The 20,715-nt window shown below is 49.5% G+C and overlaps 2 protein-coding genes across 3 annotated transcripts; both read left to right on the forward strand.

The window, feature by feature from the left end:
• Nucleotides 1–115: 115 nt before the first annotated feature.
• On the forward strand, nucleotides 116–13,469 carry LOC136955935 (ARF GTPase-activating protein GIT2-like). 2 transcript variants are annotated; one of them, XM_067249703.1, is made up of 20 exons: nucleotides 116–328; nucleotides 878–1,011; nucleotides 1,127–1,239; nucleotides 1,467–1,572; nucleotides 1,846–1,932; nucleotides 2,473–2,603; nucleotides 3,091–3,185; nucleotides 4,563–4,608; nucleotides 5,008–5,059; nucleotides 5,199–5,271; nucleotides 5,471–5,568; nucleotides 6,078–6,189; nucleotides 6,307–6,458; nucleotides 6,642–6,794; nucleotides 7,619–7,825; nucleotides 8,125–8,214; nucleotides 9,294–9,376; nucleotides 9,721–9,921; nucleotides 11,081–11,144; nucleotides 12,075–13,469. In XM_067249703.1, the coding sequence occupies exons 1-20, from the start codon at nucleotides 277–279 to the stop codon at nucleotides 12,282–12,284; spliced, it is 2,259 nt and encodes a 752-aa protein (XP_067105804.1). In that variant the 5' UTR covers nucleotides 116–276; the 3' UTR covers nucleotides 12,285–13,469. The 2 variants fall into 2 exon arrangements, with proteins under 2 accessions (XP_067105804.1, XP_067105805.1); XM_067249704.1 differs by lacking the exon at nucleotides 8,125–8,214.
• Nucleotides 13,470–13,717: 248 nt separating this feature from the next.
• LOC136956719 (glycolipid transfer protein-like) lies at nucleotides 13,718–16,134 on the forward strand. Its single transcript, XM_067250675.1, has 5 exons — nucleotides 13,718–13,893; nucleotides 14,518–14,576; nucleotides 14,702–14,835; nucleotides 15,129–15,279; nucleotides 15,718–16,134. Exons 1-5 carry the CDS (start codon nucleotides 13,791–13,793, stop codon nucleotides 15,898–15,900), a joined length of 630 nt encoding a protein of 209 aa, XP_067106776.1. The 5' UTR covers nucleotides 13,718–13,790; the 3' UTR covers nucleotides 15,901–16,134.
• The last annotated feature ends 4,581 nt before the right edge of the window (nucleotides 16,135–20,715 follow it).

The following is a 20,715-nucleotide window of genomic DNA, read 5'->3' on the forward strand; positions in this document are numbered from 1 at the left end:
TTCAACATATTTAACATTTTCCTTAGAATCGGAGTTTGCGTTTTCTCCCAACACCAGTTGCCTCTCGCTTTCCGTACCTACTTGATGTCAAACAAAAAAAGATCGGGAGGGGATAGAAGCCATCCTCCGTTAATAATGAGATAGTTTTCGTCAAGTAACTATCATTTCACCCCGACAAAATACCCGAAGTCGTCGTTGTGCAATTGTATTAATACTGCATTTCATGAGTGCCGGGCAGAATTGTAGTTTTTAACGGTTTTTCGTCAACATTGAGGGATGTCTAAACGACTGCGGAACAGAGAAGTATGCGCTGATTGCAGTGCTCCGGGTATGTTACTAGCGCTAGCTAGTTTAGTTAGCTAGCAAGACTGCCTTCTGCAACATGAAGATCTCAAAATTATTTATGCTTAATAATTCGTCTGATATCATTGAGCGATAATTAGGGCATTTGTGCGCAATGAACCATTAAATTACATTGGTTGCTATCTGTACAGTTGGAGACAGTTTTAGCTTTCTTGGCAAGCAAGTATGTACAAGAAATCTGCTCTTGCGACTGTGAGAAGCTGTTGTTGTTAGCTAGCCAGCGGGTAACTTTGCCGTTGGCGTTGCAGTGCCGGTGGCCACACAAGGCAGCTCGAGCCATCATTGGCATCACTGTCTGATCACTGGCTACACCAGATTTGTTTTGGCTGTAGGTGCACATGTTTTGTACGCCGGCGTTCGCCTGGCAAAGAATGGGTCGTTAACTACAGTTAAGGGGATGAGTTTCCAGGGCCAAGATGAGCAATCGTAAATTATGGACATCAGCAAATAGCCCATTTTAATTAGTCGTGTCCTTATTAAATTCAGAACATGATGACTAATTGTTGTGTTGCAGAGCCGCGCTGGGCCTCAGCGAATCGTGGCGTTCTGATCTGTGACGAGTGTTGCAGTATTCACCGGGGTCTTGGTCGACACAGCTCTCAAGTGCGGCACGTAACACACACCCCATGGCCTCCCTCCCAATTACAGGTGTGTGACACAGCTGTGAAGATCCTCTCTAATCACTGGTGCATCTCCTTGCATGTTATTTTATTTTGCACCTCTTTCCTTGCATAATAGGAACGATTCATTGTTTCTCTCCTAGATGGTTCAGACTTTGTACGGCAACGGAGCAAACTCAATATGGGAGCACAGCCTTCTTGACCCGTCAACGGCCATGAGTGGCAGGCGCAAGGCTAACCCCCAGGACAGGGTGCAGTGAGTAATTCATAATAACACACCAAGCAGACGCTTTTATCAACATAGAGCAGGGGGATTTCCGAACCTGCAACCTCACGATCTGCTCTATCCACTGAGCTGCACCCAGCCGCCTCTACTTTTTACTTACTGCATGGAACACAAAGAATGTCCGCTTTTCAAATAACGTTTGAAATCCTGCGTGTTTTGAGATGTTGGAGGCTAAAGTGTGAGCTTCTCTTTGCCAGCCCCAACAAAACGGAGTTCATCAAGGCCAAGTACCAGATGCTGGCGTTTGTCCACCGGATGCCCTGCAGAGAGGATGACAACGTCACCACCAAGGACCTCAGCAAGGTGAGAGGTCAACGCCAGGCCTGGAACGATCTCCCTCATCCAAAGTGTTTCCTTAGTAGATTGTGGAGCAATAATGTAATGTAGGCCTATTCATTTATCTGAATAGGCCTCGTTATCTGCTGTCAAGTGCTCTAACCATGAAGCTATACCCTCCTCCCTAGAGTACAATTTTCACCGTAGAACTCGCCATGTATGAGAGTTTTAGAGTGGATAAGCGACTGTTAAACGAATGAAATTGTCAAACGTATTGACCCCGCTCTGATCCCCATCCAGCAACTGCACTCCAGTGTTCGAACGGGCAACCTGGAGACCTGCCTGAGGCTGCTGTCCCTGGGGGCCCAGGCCAACTTCTTCCATCCAGTAAGTTATCCTCAACGGGACACCAAAGCACTTTCCAGTGTTCTCCCAGGGTGAGGGGGGGGGGGGGGGGTGTTGGGGTGAGGGGGGGGGGGGGTGTTGGGGTGAGGGGGGGGGTGTTGGGGTGAGGTGTGTGTAGGGGTGAGAGGGGGGGGGTGTTGGGGTGAGGGGGGGTGTTGGGGTGAGGGGGGGGGTGTTGGGGTGAGAGGGGGGTGTTGGGGTGAGGGGGGGGGTGAGAGGGGGGGGTGTTGGGGTGAGGGGGGGGTATTGGGGTGAGAGGGGGGTGGGGGTGAGGGGGGGGGGTGTTGGGGTGAGGGGGGGGGATGTTGGGGTGAGGGGGGGGGTGAGGGGGTGAGGGGGGGGGGTGTTGGGGTGAGGGGGGGGATGTTAGGGTAGGAGGGGGGGGGGGCAGTGTTTGGGATGGCTGCTTCAAACATACATGTATACATGAGTTATGTGCTGTTTCTACTATCCAACCCCCTCGAGAAAGCTACTGTCACAAAGCTCACAATGTGCGTTGCATTTGAACCCCCTCACCTCCAGGAGAAGGGAAACACCCCCCTGCACATAGCCGCCAAGGCAGGCCAGCTGTGCCAGGCGGAGCTGCTGGCCGTGTACGGGGCCGACCCCGGAGCCCTGGACACCGGGGGGAAGACCCCCATCGATTACGCAAGGTACCCAACGTCCTGGACTCTCCCACGGGGCCCCCGACTCTCTCGCTGAGCTCTAAGGCTTAACTGTGATACGTCCACCTTCCTTTTTCTGAGTGTATAACTGCGCAACAGCCAGTACTCCTAGATATAGATACAGAGAAAACTCCCCCAAAATTCTTATTCTATTTTGACTGTCTGGAGTCACAGAGTTGTGCTTGACAACGAATAGAAAAGTGTGTTGATCTTGTTATTGTTGATGAGGCTGGTGTTCATGACCTGCTTCTCCCCTGCCCCTCCGCCTCTCTCCCCCTCTGCCCCCTTCCCTCTGCCCCCTGACCCCATTCCCTCCACCACCTGCCCCCCTGCCCCTCCACCTCTCTCCCCTTCCGCCCCCTTCCCTCTCCCCCCTGCCCCTCCGCCTCTCTCCCCCTCCGCCCCCTTCCCTCTCCCCCCTGCCTCTCTCCCCCTCCGCCCCCTTCCCTCTCCCCCCTGCCCCTCTGCCCCTCAGACAAGCGGGGCACAAGGAGCTGGCTGACCGCCTGGTGGAGATCCAGTACGAACTCACTGACCGGCTCACGTTCTACCTCTGTGGGAGGAGGCCAGGTGAGGAGCCAGACCAGACCAGGCCTGAGTGACAGGGACACAAACTGGACCAGACCTGTGTGACAGGGACACAAACTGGACCAGGCCTGGGTGACACAAACTGGACCAGGCCTGTGTGACAGGGACACAAACTGGACCAGGCCTGAGTGACAGGGACACAAACTGGACCAGACCTGTGTGACAGGGACACAAACTGGACCAGGCCTGTGTGACAGGGACACAAACTGGACCAGACCTGGGTGACAGGGACACAAACTGGACCAGGCCTGTGTGACAGGAATACAAACTGGACCAGACCTGAGTGACAGGGACACAAACTGGACCAGGCCTGTGTGACAGGGACACAAACTGGACCAGACCTGGGTGACACAAACTGGACCAGGCCTGGGTGACAGGGACACAAACTGGACCAGGCCTGAGTGACAGGGACACAAACTGGACCAGACCTGTGTGACAGGGACACAAACTGGACCAGGCCTGGGTGACAGGGACACAAACTGGACCAGGCCTGTGTGACAGGGACACAAACTGGACCAGACCTGGGTGACAGGGACACAAACTGGACCAGACCTGAGTGACAGGGACACAAACTGGACCAGGCCTGGGTGACAGGGACACAAACTGGACCAGGCCTGTGTGACAGGGACACAAACTGGACCAGACCTGGGTGACAGGGACACAAACTGGACCAGACCTGAGTGACAGGGACACAAACTGGACCAGGCCTGTGTGACAGGGACACAAACTGGACCAGACCTGTGTGACAGGGACACAAACTGGACCAGGCCTGGGTGACAGGGACACAAACTGGACCAGACCTGGGTGACACAAACTGGACCAGGCCTGGGTGACAGGAATACAAACTGGACCAGACCTGTGTGACAGGGACACAAACTGGACCAGGCCTGGGTGACAGGGACACAAACTGGACCAGGCCTGTGTGACAGGGACACAAACTGGACCAGGCCTGGGTGACAGGAATACAAACTGGACCAGGCCTGGGTGACAGGAATACAAACTGGACCAGACCTGGGTGACAGGGACACAAACTGGACCAGGCCTGAGTGACAGGGACACAAACTGGACCAGACCTGGGTGACAGGGACACAAACTGGACCAGGCCTGAGTGACAGGGACACAAACTGGACCAGACCTGGGTGACAGGGACACAAACTGGACCAGGCCTGGGTGACAGGGACACAAACTGGACCAGGCCTGTGTGACAGGGACACAAACTGGACCAGACCTGGGTGACAGGGACACAAACTGGACCAGGCCTGTGTGACAGGGACACAAACTGGACCAGGCCTCGGTGACAGGGACACAAACCAAGACGTGGATGTGTCTCTAACCTGTCTCTGTTTGTGTTTCCACCAGACCACCGGAACGAACAACACTTCATTATCCCGCAAATGGCTGACAGGTAAGAAAAGATATTGCTAGTCATACACGTGTCTGTGCTCTAGAATGGGTGGGTGGAGCTCAGTGGGAGCGTACGTGACTTTAGATCAAGAGGCCGCTGGTTCGATTCCCCCTTTGTGCGTCGTTTTGGATCAAAGCTGCTAAATGAACACTTCTTATTATTGGTATTGTTTATGTGCAAGTAGGAGCTGTACCTACCTGAGTGTTGGGCCACTTATTAATGCACTGTATACAAATGTAGATTTTCAACCTTTATAATAACACGATTGTCATTGAAATTGTCTCCCATTGCTGCGTCATTTCGATGGTTAAGAAATGAGTAAGTATCTAACCCTGTCACTTACAATCTCATGGTGTTTACTGAAGAGTTTTAAGTACATATCTGTTTTTCTGTCTGCAGCAGTCTGGATCTGTCGGAGTTTGCAAAAGCTGCAAAGAAAAAGCTCCAGTCTGTGAGTCATCATGTATTCATGCAGTTTTTCTGGAACGTTTGTCTTTGTGGATTCAGGAACTTCAGAATGGTCCATTTCATGTCAGTAAGTAGGTCTGAGCTTGTGAAGTCCTCACTGTGTTCCTCAATCATCCTTTCAGCTCACCAACCACCAGTTTGAAGAGCTCGCCATGGACGTCTACGACGAGGTGGACAGGAGAGAAACCGACGCAGGTGAGGTGACCCCTCACCATCATTCACACGATGAGCTTAGACCTGATAGAGACCGTTCCTCGACTCTGACCGCGGAAACAGTCATAACTGTGCACTTTGGATCCTTGATCTTCTGCTCTACTCTCTGTACCCGCCATCTGTATGTGGTATTTGATAGAAGCGTCTGCTAAATGAATGACATGTAAATCTCCCCTCGCAGTGTGGCTGGCGACCCAGAATCACAGCAGTCTGGTGACAGATGCCACTGTGGTCCCCTTCCTACCCGTCAACCCCGAATACTCCTCCACCAGGAACCAGGCAAGTCCTCACACACTGCACCCGGTCCCACCACACCTCAGATACTCACACACCCAAAGCCTCTATACCCTAGACCAGTGTTTCCCAACCGGGGTGCCGTCTGACGAGAGCAGGGGCGCCGCGTAAAAGTCCTTCAACGAATTGTCCTTGCAGCTGGATGAGTTGACTGACTTGGTGGGCACGCTCAGCTCAGGGTGGGGGGGGGGGTGCCACACAATGTAGAAACTTTTCAAAGGGTGCCATGACTGAAAAAAGGTTGGGAACCACTGCCCTAGACCCACCCCCCTACACCTACACCCCCAGGGTCTCTAGTCATGTCAGGATAACATGTCTCTTAGACGAGTGTTCAGTCTAAAGAAGTTGAGGGTTTGGTTCTGATGAGATCGCCTTGGGTTGTCTGTCTTTCTTACTTCCTTTCTTACTTCCTGTCTTACTTCCTGTCTCTATCTCTGTCTTTATTCCATTTTTTTCTTTTCTTTCTCTCTCTCTTTGATCTCTCCGTCTTCCAGGGCCGCCAGAAGCTGGCGAGGTTCAACGCACATGAGTTCGCCACCCTCGTCATCGACATTCTAACCGACGCCAAACGCCGGCAGCGGGGGAACTCCTGCGAAAGCCCCAAAGGTGCCTCGCCCTCACTAGCTCCTTCCTGTTCTGCGTTGCCCAACTCGGGCTCGGTCGCCGGGGGCGACGAAAAAAAACAGAAAGTGCGTCTGCTGACTCGCTGCGTTCTGTCTGCAGATGACGTGGAGCTGATCCTGAAGGGGATGAGCAGTCGCCATGGCAGCGAGAGCCAGGACAACGACCAGCCGGATTACGACAGCGTGGCGTCGGACGAGGACGGGGACCGCGAGCCGGTCTCGGAGAACAATGGGAACATTGGGCGCACCAAGGTAACGAGACACCGAGCCGGCATCCAGCATCAGCGCCTCTATAAATACACCATCACTACATGTCTCCCTGTCGATGGCACGTAACCTGAAGCTTGGTATCCCTGTTGACCCCCCTTCCCCCACACACTTATTCTCCCACGCGCACACACATGCGCACATACACACCTACACCCCCACCCGCAGAGTTCCGAGTCATCTGACCTCTCAGACGGACCAATCACAGTGCAGGAGTTCATGGAGGTGAAGACGGCTCTGACGGCCTCTGAGGCTAAGATCCAGCAGCTCCTCAAGGTCAACTGTCACCTCAGCGAGGAACTGCGACTGATGCAGGGCAAGGTACACCGTCCTAACGCCCTGCACTTCTATACTGCTATACTATAACTGCTATGCTACTATACTACTCTACTACTACACTGGCCTAAAGCCCTACACTCAATCGCTTCTATACTCCCATACTCCTAAACTCTTACACATCTACAAGGTACACCGTCCTAACGCCCTGCACTTCTATACATCAATACTACTATACTACACTACTATACCACTATGCTACTATACTACTATGCTACTATACTACTACACTGGCCTAAAGCCCTACACTCAATCGCTTATATACTCCTAAACTCTTACACTTCTACAAGGTCCACCAGCCTAAACTCCTACACTTCTGAAAGTTACACTGGCCTACACTCCAAAAAGTCTCCACAAGACATGTTTCTCAAGGAAGCAGCTGTATTGTGTGGGGTTTTCTCCAGAGAACAATGGCGTAACACAGCTATAATAAGAAAGGGAAGTGAGACCAGCAGGCAGTGTGCTGCTGCAGTGTTCCTACATCATGTATAGCTGCTGTCAGAGCCAGGGCCTGGGGAAGGTCATCCTCATCCCCTCTCTGTCTGACCTTCCTTCTGATCTCCCTCATCCCATCCATCCACCCCCCCTTCCTCTCCCTCAACCCATCTACCCCCCCTCCCTCATCCCATCCACCCCCCCCTCCCTCTTTCCCTCATCCCATCCCATCCACCCTCCCTCATCCCATCCAACCCCCCTCCCTCCCCCCTCCATCTCTCCCTCTCCCTAATCCCCTTCTTCCTCCTTCCCATCTCTCCCCCCTCCCTTCTCCATCTCTCCCCCTTCCTCACCCCCCCACCTCCCTCCCCCAGCTGAACTCCCTGCAGACGGAGAACACCACCCTGCGCTGGCAGGCCCCCGGGGGCCCCCCTCACCCCCACCAGCCCCCCGGCCGGCCCCCGGTGCGGGGCGGGCGCCCCATGTCCATGTACGAGACGGGCTCGGGCGTGCGGCCCTACCCCCACAGAGAGGCCCCGAGGCCCGAGGACGGCCTCACCCTGCACCCGCTGCCCACCAACGTAAGTCCTGGAGCTCCGCCTCTCGCCGTCGCCGCGGGGATGGTGAGGGGTGTCGGGCCCGACCTGGTTTGGTTTGCGCTGTTTATGTATCGCCGCTAGTACCCCCCGCCCCCCCGACAAGTCATGTGTTATCACAGTAAAGTAAGTATCCCCCGGTCACGTTTTACAGGCCCTCCACCCACAGCAGTCAAGTATAGTTTTTTTTGTTGTCGTTTTTTTAAGCATCTTCATGTGTCCCCCCCCGCCCACCCCTCCATCCCAACAGCCCAACACGTAAACCTGGTTTGACTCCTCTCTAGATTGGGCGTGGCCCCCTGGGATCGGCCTCCTCCTCCCTGCCCACCTTCCCCTCCTCCTTGTCCTGGTCGCGGGACGAGAGAGCTCGAAGGGTTAAGTACCGAACCTTCCCCTCTCAGGGAGGCCAGCTCCTGCAGGCCAGGAGGGGGGGGGGGGGGGGGGGGATCTGTTCCCCCGCTCGTCTCCTCGCCTCTTGTCTCCTCGCTGCCCTCCAGCATTGCCTGCCTGCCCACACTCACTGCTGTGATCTGCTGAAGCTCACTGACCTGTCCTCCTCCACTACTGCCAGAGAACTCTCTCTGTCTTTGTATCTCTCCCTGTATCTCTCTCTGTCTTTGTATCTCTCCCTGTATCTCTCTCTGTCTTTGTATCTCTCCCTGTATCTCTCTCTGTCTTTGTATCTCTCCCTGTATCTCTCTCTGTCTTTGTATCTCTCCCTGTATCTCTCTCTGTCTCTGTTTCTCTTGTCTCTGTTTTTCTCGCTCTCCCTCTCTTTATGATTCTGTCTCTTTCTCTGCCTTTTTCCTTTTCTCTTTCTGATCCTCTCTCTCTCTCTCTCTCTGATCCTCTCTCTCTCTCTCTGATCCTCTCTCTCTCTCTGATCCTCTCTCTCTCTGATCCTCTCTCTCTCTCTCTCTGATCCTCTCTCTCTCTCTGGCCCAAGGTGGACTGGATCTTCTGCACGCTGTTTTCTTGCCCAGTCTGAAAGCCCACAGGACCAGGGGCGCAAATCAGCCTCCTTGTCCTAAACATGCACACAGAATAAAGGCTTTGTCACCCTAATGTACCTCTCTCTATCAGCCATGGACTTGACCCGTTTACACAGCACAACAGAACCCTTCCAGAACCAGCACTAACGCCAGGTCACTGCTTTTCTTACTGCATTAAGTCACCAAGATCCACTCAATGGATCCAACATTCCTTCCTGTGCCCTTTTTTTGTTTTTTTTCCTCGCTTTGAAACCATCGGAGATCTCGCGATCCGATTGGCTGTACGGGTCAGGATAGCATGAATCTGATTCGTCCGCCGCTTTTGCGAGAACCCGCCCGCGGTAATGTGTGTTGGCTGCGGTTCAGACCTGCTCGTACGTGTCGGTGTGGACCCTGTGGACCACTGAGGTGGCGTTGTGGGCGTGGCTGGGTGTGTGACGGTGTCTTCTGTCCCACTGCAGGGCTGCAGCCTGGAGGGGCAAGGAGGCGTAACGGACAACGACTACGACAACGCAGCCGACCTCTCCCAGCTCGACGAGTCTGGGTACGACCTGCCAGAGCCCATCCGGGCTCTCGTCTGCAGTACTGTGCAAACGTTTTCAGAAAGTTTTTAATTTAAAAAATCAAGTAAGCCTAAAGCTAAAATGCTTTGAGGGATAAGGAAATGAAAATATGAAGCTATATATATATTGAAAATACTTCTCTTTTTTGCTGACACACTAATGCAGCAGACCAAAAAAAAATACATGAAGAGACAACATGCATGTCAAAAAGTCTTGTACATGACAACTCCAACCAAAGCAATACATTCACTCCCTCCACCCCTATCCCTCCACCCCTCTCCCTCCACCCCTCTCCCTCCACCTCTCTCCCTCCACCCCTGTGCAGTGTGTCAGGCCGGGCCTGCAGCTGGCTGGCAGAGGGCTCTCCGGGTGGCCTGGGAGAGCAGCAGGAGGAGGAGGAGGAGGTGGAGGGGAGCGAGGCAGACTCCACCCTGCCCTGCACCGAGGACGTCATCTGTAAGACGGAGCAGATCACCAAGAACATCCAGGAGCTGCTGAGGGCCGCCCAGGAGAACAAGCACGACAGGTGAGGAACACACACACACACACACACTGACTACTCACACACATGGAGAGCACACACATGCGCACACACACACTTCGGAGTTGTAGAGCAGAATTGTGTTATCTGATCCTGTTATTCCTCCATACCATCTTTCCATTCACCCTCCTGAGTTCTGCATTCACTCTGTCTCCCACCTCATCCTCTCCCTCCCCTCCCTCCCCCCGTGGCGCGGGGGAGGGCAGCTCCAGGTTCGGGGCCAGTCAGGGGTGCTTCCCCAGCCTGCTCCCCTGCTGCGAGGTGGGGGTCCCAGACTGTCCCCCTGGCCTGGTGCCCTGCTCTGACAGGGAGAGCCTGGACCGAGGCTGCCTCCCCACCCTGCTGCCCTGCCCTGGAAGGGCCCCCGGGGGCTCCTTTTCCTCCTCCTCTTCCTCCTCCACGTGTTCCCTCCAGGGTCCTCCTGGCTCCTGGTACTGCTGCCTCGGTCCCTGGCTGTCAGGCTCTGTGTCTCCTCTGGCTGTGTGCTGGCTGGCTGGGGGCAGGGGGGTGGGGAGGGGTGTTGTTGGGTCTCGTACTAAATACAGCTGGCAGGAAACAAAGAGGACTGCCAACATCCCCCTCGGGAACGCCCAATTTAGAAGGCGTAAAGCCTCGGTGATTTACTGATATTTTTCCATCCTCATGATATCCGTAATGTTGAATCTGCTTTTAGATTAAATATATATATATATATAAACAGACACGTATTACAATCCAAAGTTATTTGGCATCTGAAATCTTGCCATTGACACCAAGCCTCAAGGTTTGGGACCTTAACTTTTAACTCTGTGTGGTATTTTGCTTGGCTTTTTGCGCTTGTGTGCCAAACCTCGCTCTGTGGAAACGTCCTTGTGCCTCTGGCTTCCATTTTGTCTGCATCGTTTCCCTCTATTAGATTGTGATGCAGGAACAATGCAGGATGTGTTCCTATGGCATTCTGATGGACTCAGCATGGTTTGCTAATGAGTGGTCCACTGAACAAGGCCTGCTCGCGATTACATGGTTCATTTGGGGCGGGGGAGGGGGGGGGGGGGTTTGCAAGACTCCCTTCAGCATCAGTCATCCAGGGAAGTGTTTTTGTGTGTTTATTGAACCGTTGTGGTGTCTAACAGCATGGGGTGTTGTTGTGTTTTCCTCCCTCCAGCTTTGTCCCGTGCTCTGAAAGGATCCATGTGGCCGTGAGAGAGATGGCCACCCTGTTTCCCAAGGTAAGCCCCTGCCACCCTGGGCTACTCAACACCAGGGGCTCGGTGTTTGGTAAACAAGCAGAGATGACACAGGTGTAAGGCTGCTGGGATGTTCCACTGTGATAGACAGGGCAGGGCTCGCACATAACTGGTCTTCCTCGCTGTCCCAGTACTGTCCCGAAGTGCAAAATTCACCGTGCCCAACTTAACTTGACCGGTCCCAAAATGTAAATGATTGCATTTTTGACATTCTGAATGGGTCTCGGTTATTTGCAACACTATTTAAGTAATCCATACAGTTGTCGGGCTCAGATCATTGTCTGAATTTCAACACACACACACACACACACACACACACACACAACAAGCACACACACCCTCCAAACCTACCTGGCCTGACACCTGCCTGGGAAAAGCCATAGTACGGGGCTGTGTTTTGTCAACAGTATGTGACCTGCCTCTTCCCCCTGGCCCATGCTGAACACTCTCTCTCTCCATCTCTCTTCCCACCTCTCTACACCTCTCCTGCCCCCACCCTAATCTTCTCTCTCTCTCCATCTCTCTTCCCACCTCTCTACACCTCCCCTGCCCCCACCCTAATCTTCTCTCTCTCTCCATCTCTCTTCCCACCTCTCTACACCTCTCCTGCCCCCACCCTAATCTTCTCTCTCTCTCCATCTCTCTTCCCACCTCTCTACACCTCTCCTGCCCCCACCCTAATCTTCTCTCTCTCTCCATCTCTCTTCCCACCTCTCTACACCTCTCCTGCCCCCCTGCCCCCACCCTAATCTTCTCTCTCTCTCCATCTCTCTTCCCACCTCTCTACACCTCTCTTGCCCCCCTGCCCCCACCCTAATGTTCTCTCTCCCTCCATCTCTCTTCCCACCTCTCTACACCTCTCTTGCCCCCCTACCTCCACCCTAATCTCCTCTCTCCCCCCTCCCTCCTCAGAGACCCCAGTCTAAGATGGTGCGTGACTCTCTGGGCCTGCTCACCTCCAGTGCCAGCCGGCTGCAGGGAGAATGCCAGAAGGCCTCGCTTCACGAGCCCCGCCCCTCTGACATGCAGCTGGTCACTCAGCAAGTGATCCAGTGCGCCTATGACATCGCAAAGGCCGCTAAGCAACTGGTCACTGTGACAACCAAAGAAAACAGCAACTAATTTAGTTTGAATTGTTTGTATGTTTTTTTTTTGTTTGTTTTTTTTTATCCAAAGACCTCCCTCTTGATATGTGTTAATGGTCTGGCTAATTTCAATGTAATCAGTATTACTGTTATTATTTGTATGGCATTTTTATTTAATGTATTATGTTACCAGTTAAACGTTATAGGGTTCTTGTGTGAAGTTTACAGAAAGTTTTCCTTGGAGAATCGTGGGTCATGCCAAGGCCCTGTTTTTGAGTACAAGTGGTATTAGCGCATATTAGTGGAGTTTAAAGACTTGTCTACCTGGGTGAACGTATAAATAGACATGTTGCAGCCTTTTAAATGTTGGGTGTTTTTTGTGCTTTGTGGTTGTGCTGTAACTTTGCTGCCCCCTTCTACACACCAATGACTACATTGTGACTGTCCAAAGGTTTCATTTATTGTAGAATTGCCAACGTTGGACATTGAAACCTTGTGGAAGTTATTGAACACAGCCATGTGTACTACCAGCGCAGTGACACGTCACAGTAAAATGCCCTAGTCATAATAGGCTCCATGGATGTTCCAAAGTATTGTAATTCCCTGCTAAAGCCATACGTCACACAACCAAGATCATGTCTTCGTTATTATGACGGATTGGTTTTCTTATTTTTGACATCCCGAAATGCATTTCTTTTTATTATAAACCCAAAATATTTTTTTTATAGAATGAAAGTGTACAAACGTATATTCATAATACATATAATCGTAATGCTATAGTCTATTTATAGATACTGTATGTCATCCGTAGCTAACGAAATGTCAACATTTATTTTCATAAAATAAGTTTAACTAAACAATTGATGCCTTCCTGTATCGCATGGTTTTCATCTCCGACGTAATAATATTTCCGCCGGCAACCAGAGCTCGTGGTCCGTCTCTGTTCTGTTGGTGTGGTGCTGAACCCTGTCTAACCGTGCATCATCTCCTACATGCTGCTAATGGCCAAACAAGTGCAACGAAGTGGTTGTGGAAATGTAGTCATAAATGGCCCCCTTTGAGATCTGTTATGACACAAATGTTGGCCTGAGATGTGTGGATGATCATGTGTTCCATTTGAGTGTCACGAACCAAACAACACTGGGATTCCTGTCATACAATTCTTACCGTTGTGGTTGGAAAAATCTGCCTTTCAAAGTAATAAACAGTAGCCTAATTTATAACCTAATATCGGAATGCTTCGTGTTTCTTGATGGAGATGTCAACTTGGGAAAGAACTACGAATGTATTATTTTTCCCCAAATAGCACAGTCATCTGCACAATATAGTTATAGTTTACATTTAAACCACAGGTGTGCGATCCTGCGGTTCCCCACCGTGCGGCACACAGTCTTTGTGCTCTACCTGTGAATGGATGGACTGGTCTGGGCGCGCCTCCCAGCCAATCCAACGCAGCAGAAGAACACGGAAGACAGTTCCGGGTTTAGTGTAAAACTACAGTCTGCCACCGTGAAAGCCGTTGGTTAATGTCATTATTTGACAAATGGCCTTTTTACTGGATAATCAATTCTCAGAGCTCCCAGCTGACAATGACGTGGACACTAAGTTGTTTCTGGAATCCGTGTCTCATCTTCCGCCGTTCTTTGGTGAGTGCTGAACACGAGAACACCTGCCTTCCTTAACGAAACGGTGCTGTCATGGATATGTTGTTGTCTTTCTTTGGCCGTAACTCTTGGGTTTTCATGTTTTCCTTTGGGTGTTTTCCTTTGGGTGTTTTATTTCAAGCCCCAACATCCATAAAGGCATTCTATAATAACGCTATATTTACTTGTATGGGCGGACCCATGTTTTTTTGTGTTTTTTTTACATGAACTTGTTTTTACATATTTCACAGCAACAGCAACCAGCAATACAATCAATGAGTTGATTACATTTCAGTATTTTAACCTGCCTTTCTTGTTACTGTATTATACGTAGGCTAGAACTTAACATGAAATGCTTTAAGACTATTACACACATTCGTTTGTCTTGTTTCATTTAGTAAGTCGCCAAGGCGTCAAATATGTCCTTTTGTGGGTCTTTTAAATTCCGACTCCAACATTGTAGCAGTGCCCTTTTACAGACCATATGAATGGACTCTTTTCAGATCGCACCCACATCCTTTGTGCAGAATAATTCATCATTATTCAATTCTTCACTAACATGGGCTTCCAAACAGTCAGGTCTCTGTCTCACTCCAAATTTCTATCATTTCTCCCGGTCCTGTTTAGACTGCCTGGGGTCTAAAGTGTTTTCCCCAATCAAATCAGACATCTCTGGAAATATAACAGTAAGTTTCCTGTCTCCACTATAAGTGTTGAACACAGTTTAGTCTGACAAATTCACAGCAGCGTAGCTCCCATTGTCTGTGTTACGGTGTTTACGTGCAACGCTTATCCTTGTTTTAATGTGCAGAAAATCAGGGGTGTTTACGAGAAAGATCCGGCCAAGTATGCTACACTCCAGGACATAGTGGAGGCAGAGAAGGAGGCACATGGAGCAGAGTGGCCCAAGGTAGGAGCCACTCTGGCCCTCATGTGGCTGAAGAGGTAAGTGTAGAACCGTGTGTGAAACATGCAGCTTTGAAGCAGAGGAAGTTGGGTATAACCCCTTTAGGGTGTCCTGGGGGGTCAAAGGTCAAAGGGTGTAGTTTGAAGATTGGTGGGGGCAATGCATTATGACATCACAATCACAGTAATGGGTTGGACATGTTCTACTGCCCGCCCCTAAATCATCTCCTATGACATGCATTATGACATCACAACCACTGACCAGGAAGTAGAACCTCTGGCTGATAGGGTTTTAACTTGGCTGCCCGTCGATGTCCGCTGTGGTCTCGCAGGGGGCTGCGTTTCATCCAGATCCTGCTGCAGAGTTTGGCCGACGGAGACATAGACGAAAACAACCCCAACCTGATCAGGGTGAACATCACCAAGGCCTACGAGCAGGCCCTCAAGAGGTACCACGGCTGGATCGTGCAGAAGGTCTTCCAGGTTAGGGCACAGACGACACGTTTACCAATACGCGGTTTAATCATGACCCTGACAGTAACTGTGCAGTTCTGCCGCTTGATCTTCTGCTTTCCCTTCTTTATGCGCCGTTGGCAAATAGCGGATAAAAGCGTTGGCTAAGTGAATATAAAAACGACAAAATGTTACGTGTTAGAGGAGTGGGTGCGCCAGGGGCGTAGCTACGGGTAGGCCTGGGTTGGCACATGCCTACCCAATTTGTTCTGAGGCCTACCCAAAAACGAAAATATCTCTGAAAAATTATGCACCGGGTGCACATCACAAAGTAAGTAAAAAAAACTGAAAAGATTCCTTCATATTTTTCTAGGCCTACCCAAAAAGATTATTCTGGCTACGCCCCTGGGGTGCGCATGCTGTGAGTCAGAGCTTTTATTCTGGAACGCTCGCGTTTTCTCTCCACAGGCCGCGCTGCTCGCCGCGCCCTACAAGTCGGACTTCCTCAAGTCTCTGTCGAAAGGTCAGGAGGTCACGGAGGAGGAGTGTTTGGCCTGCCTGCGCCAGTTCCTGGTCAACTACACGGCCACGGTGGACGCCATCTACGACATGTACACGAGGCTGAACGCAGAGCTGGATTACACCGTGTGATGGCGAGGTGGTACCCTCCTGGTGGTACCCTCCTCTGGAACAGACCGGACTGGGAGGAACCCTTCTGCGGTTCCTGTTGTCTCTTCAGGTTCTCTGACTTTTCTCAGGTGATGGAACGTTCCAACTTTAGAAACAGCCTTTTTTTGTCGTAAACGTTTAGCTTAATCTTTTAGTTGTTATTTCCCCAGACATGGTTTAAGCCTAGTCCTAAAAGTAAGAGAAAGATTCGATGAAGATCTCAGAATCAGAATCAGAATCAGAAAGGGATTTATTCGCCATGAAAGTTTGCACAGACAAGGAATTTGCTTTGGCAGGAAGGTGCATACAATAAACATATACCTAAAATTTAAATATGTGGACTAACTATACTAAGGGTACATAAACTAGCAGTACTAAGTGGGATAAATATAAGAATATCTTATATTTATCAAATATCTCCATTGATAACATAAGGCTAAGAGGCTAGACTAGGATTAATAAATGTCTGTGTAACGGGGCCTTACTTACCTAGGTATAATGATGTTATTTCTTACAAAATATTGTCAGTTTGGGCCCTGTCGAGGGGACGTGGTGAATATATTGTTGTTCCATGTCAGGATGTAGTCCTTGCTCAGTGTACAGTCTATGACTTCTTATTATACGTTGATCCGTATTATGTCGAGAAGTTCCGTAAACATGGTTACCTTTTACCGTTTGTATCTGGTCTAAATCTAATTAATTGGCTGTTGAACTGATGTATTGATGTGTGTGTCAAGCTGTGACACCATCATTGTTTCAGAGTGTGACATTCCAGAGTAGACAGGGATCTTCTGAGTGTTATTTTAGACTCTCTCTGTGGGAGGTGAGAGTGTCATATTGATTCCCATCACCGAAGATATACCCTCTGTAACTCTGCCCGGTTATATGAGCTACTGTTCTGGTGGCTGGTTACTGGAACTATCGCACTACCCCCCCCCCCCCCCCCATCACACCTCTTCCTGCCTTAACAGTCGACAACCTTTCTGGAGTGCCTTGTGTGAAAATGCCTGTGTTGTTTCTGTGTGAGTTTTAATGTTTGTGTCACCTTGTTTGTTAAAGGCATGGCATTTATCTGATAGTGTTTCCGTGTGCCTTTCCTAATAATAACAACCACTAAAGCTGGAGATATGGACGTAGGATAAGCAGAGTCCATATGTTTAGTTTCCTCTGATTTACTTTTAGTTTCGATTTTAAGTTTTCGAGCTGAATAGAAACTCTTTATCCAGGATAGGTGGTTCTTAATGAGGCATGGTAGACCTAAAAACAGAATTGTTGAAAGTTTGTTGATTCCATTTTTAGATTTAGTACTTTGGTTTATTTGTAAACCCAGCATGTTGTGATGAGCAAACACTGAACAAAATGAATGTGAACAATTTGTAACGACGCGATTATGAGTAATTTATTATATTTTTACGAATAAAAGATGATTCGTTCAAAGATTTTTGGATTTGGAATTTTCATTTTCTGGTATAAAAGTAGTTCACTTTTGAGCCTCCTGGCGGTGCCATTTACTTAATTTTGTTGTACCTTCTCACTTAGTGAGATGGATACAATTTGTGCTGTTTGGCATCAAGATGAAACAAGATTGATTTATATTTCATAGTGCATCTTTTCAAGGTTAAAGATTTTTTTTTGTTCTAATACAAAAACACTTTCTGCCTCTGTGTACTGAAGTCAAGTAGTTCCTTGATTCCATGAACATTGTGGAGGAGCTGGTGGTAGAAGCTCCATAAGAACCTCCTCATTCTCTTCCCTTTCTCTCTCCCTCCCCTGACTCTCTATCCTCTCCTCCTCCCCTCTCTCTCATCCTGTCCTCCCCTGACTCTATCCTCTCCTCCTCCCCTCTCTCTCATCCTGTCCTCCCCTGACTCTCTGTCTTATCCTCCCCTCTCATCCCTGGCTGTCTGTCCTCCCCTGCCTGTCCTCTCCTCCTCCCTTTTTTCCTCTCCTCCCCTGACTCTCTGTCCTCTCCTCCCCTCTCATCCCTCTCATCCTCTCCTCCCCTCTCATCCTATCCTCCCCTCTCATCCTCTCCTCCCCTGACTCTGTCCTCTCCTCCCCTCTCATCCCTGGCTGTCTGTCCTCCCCTGCCTGTCCTCTCCTCCTTTATCTCTGTCACCCTGGGCTTCTGCTGCTGCAAGCCAGGGTGGCTCCTGTCGCTCGCCCTCAGCAGCCTAATCCTGTGTGTGTGTACGAGTGTGTGGTGTGTACGCATGTGTGTGTAGGATGAGCAGGATGTGTGTATGTGTGTGTGGGGGTGAGTTGGGTGTGTAATCCTGCAGGTTTATCTGCGCAGCTGCCCCAGGATGTGCCAGGGCCCACTGGCTGGGGCCAGCCAGTGGGCCCAGGGGGGGCCAGGGGGCCCAGGGGGCCCGGGGGGGGGGGGCCAGGGAAAAAAAAGCCTGACACGGGTCGTCAATGACAACATCCCGTCGGCTTGACAACAAGCGCTCAACGACAGGCCAACTCAACAGCCAGCGCCCACCGAGGACACAAACCTTTATGTGTGCCAACATCGACTGCTGCAGGGTTGATGTACAGATCACACAATGGGATCCATTGCCATTGTCCCCCCCCCCCTCGTTCCCCATTTCCAAAATGTAAATGATCCATAATCTTCTAATGTATAGTGCAAACAAAGAGTTTCTGGTTTGTATTTGTGTGTTCGTATTTTCTATGGATTTGACCCCAGTGATGTTTGACTTGAAAGAAAAGCCCTCAGTCAAAAATAATTTGAGGCTCAGATTTATAATATTCCTTATGAGAGCTGACATTTGGAAAATGTAGGGCAGTTTAGGAAGGCAGGGTGGTGATGAGACCCGTGCCTCAGGGCACTGCTTCTTCAGGCTAAATATTCAACAGCTCTCAGTTGGATAGCCTGTTTTTGAATAATGGGATCATATACATTATTAAAAGTAATATATTCTCGTGTATTTTTCCGGAGGAACGTGTGCACTTTTCACTCACAAATGCAACACCGCGGGGAGAGGAGTGGGAGAAGGCCTATACTTTCTTATTTCCATTTATATGACTCTTCCAAGGTTTCTCTAGCTTCTGCCCATCGCTTTAGCGGCCATTTTACAACCATGATAGAAGACTGGAAGGCGAATGGAATCCCCCATGCCATCATAACAAAAAATAAACATTCATGAATATGGCAGTTGTGCGTAAATTCATGAGGACGGACAAGCACAAATCAATTTATGGACTTGCAGCTCAACAAAAAAAGGTTAGGATGTAATTCAGATATGATTCCAATTTGTTTCTTTTTTATCTTGAAGATTGAAGTTTCCAATCCAGATATTGTGTGCTCGGCTGTTTTCCAGATATTGTACCTTCTTCGCTCCACAACTCAATTATTTCAATCTCTTTGCACAATTGTGTTTTTTTTATAGTAGGTGTGAGGAATGTGCAATGAAAAAAAAAATGTCTTGCTGGTTTAGAAAAGAATTTCATTTATTTGACAATCTTAATCAAGAACAGGACAGGGTAGTGGGAAAGGTACTGGGGTCATACATTGTCAAATCAACATTTTGTTTTTTTTGTATTTCCTTTTTAACTTTTTTTTTTAGAGAGGGCTCTTGTGTTATAATAATTGCACTTTATATAATCATCAAGCCAGTTAAGAATGTCTTAATTCACCATAACCCTGACAGGTTACAGAAGCCCAAACAGTCAGCATCCTAAAAACAGACATACAAGAGTCGCTTAGACCTGGAGACCTCTCAGACCAGCAGATCGAGCCCTTGACAGGAAACTAGTCCAGCCGCAGCAGAGGGCTTCACACAGTCTGACAGGGGATGATTGTGAACGGTGTTCTCCAGTGTAGCTCGCGCTGTGTCCCCAACATGGTGTTCATAGTCCTCCAGTGAACCATGACGGGAGTAACTCAGTGGTTAGAGCATTTGACTGTAGATCTAATCCCTGTACGTCGCTTTGGATTAAAGCGTCTGCTAAGTGAATACATTATTATTAACCAGACGGGGTCATGTGACTCCACCGACTATCTGCTGGGTCCAACAGCTGGGCCAGGAGGTTGAAACTTTGTCTTAGAAAAGCAGAAATGAACAAAACAGAGAGTCTGTCCACATCCTGATCTACATCCTGGGATGGTTATGCAGTAGTGATGATGGATGCAGAGATGTGAGGCGATGACACAATGAAAGACACACAATGCCTTGTGTTTGGCAATGGTAACCTCCTAACTGACAGTCTGATAATCCTATGGATTTGAGGGGTCATTTGAATCATTTTTAAATAATACAACATAATGGCTATCGCTCATCTAGTGGGCATCTGTCCAGACACAGTCTGGTAACAGAGAGGAATCACGAAAGAAGAGACAAAACAATATCATCAACAACAAAAAGATTAAACATTTGAAACAATTCTGAAGCAAAGAATCCCTAATTAGCAGCCAACGCATTTTATGCCTTTATAAATATCCACACGGCAAAATACATATTCAAGTTTTCTCCTTTTCAATTAAACCCTTTTCCCCCCAGACACCATAGCCGACCCAATCTCAGTCAAATTAGAGCATTCTAATCAGTCAACACGATCACTGATCATCTCAGTGAGAGAAGAGAATGGAAGGTGAGAATGTAGGTTTTCAGTGTAAAAAGAGACACACCGAAACAGCAAGTCATGTCAAAGTCTCTACTGTGCTCATCACATCTCCTAGACGTAGGAATAGTGCTTGTCACCTTGTAAAGAGCCTTCAGGATCGCCTGCCCATACACTTTTACCTCACCTGAAATACTCAAACAAACATTACAAAATAAACCTTAAATCATG

Source organism: Osmerus mordax, chromosome 14, assembly GCF_038355195.1.
Source record: "Osmerus mordax isolate fOsmMor3 chromosome 14, fOsmMor3.pri, whole genome shotgun sequence".
NCBI classification, from domain to species: domain Eukaryota; kingdom Metazoa; phylum Chordata; class Actinopteri; order Osmeriformes; family Osmeridae; genus Osmerus; species Osmerus mordax.

Coding starts and splice junctions, on each gene's coding strand:
- LOC136955935 (XM_067249703.1), top strand. CDS start 277: ATGTCTAAACGACTGCGGAACAGAGAAGTATGCGCTGATTGCAGTGCT. Junction 1,012..1,126: donor GGCCTCCCTCCCAATTACAG/GTGTGTGACACA, acceptor TTTCTCTCCTAG/ATGGTTCAGACTTTGTACGG. Junction 8,215..9,293: donor GGGACGAGAGAGCTCGAAGG/GTTAAGTACCGA, acceptor GTCCCACTGCAG/GGCTGCAGCCTGGAGGGGCA.
- LOC136956719 (XM_067250675.1), top strand. CDS start 13,791: ATGGCCTTTTTACTGGATAATCAATTCTCAGAGCTCCCAGCTGACAAT. Junction 13,894..14,517: donor TCATCTTCCGCCGTTCTTTG/GTGAGTGCTGAA, acceptor GGTCCTGTTTAG/ACTGCCTGGGGTCTAAAGTG. Junction 14,836..15,128: donor GCCCTCATGTGGCTGAAGAG/GTAAGTGTAGAA, acceptor GTGGTCTCGCAG/GGGGCTGCGTTTCATCCAGA.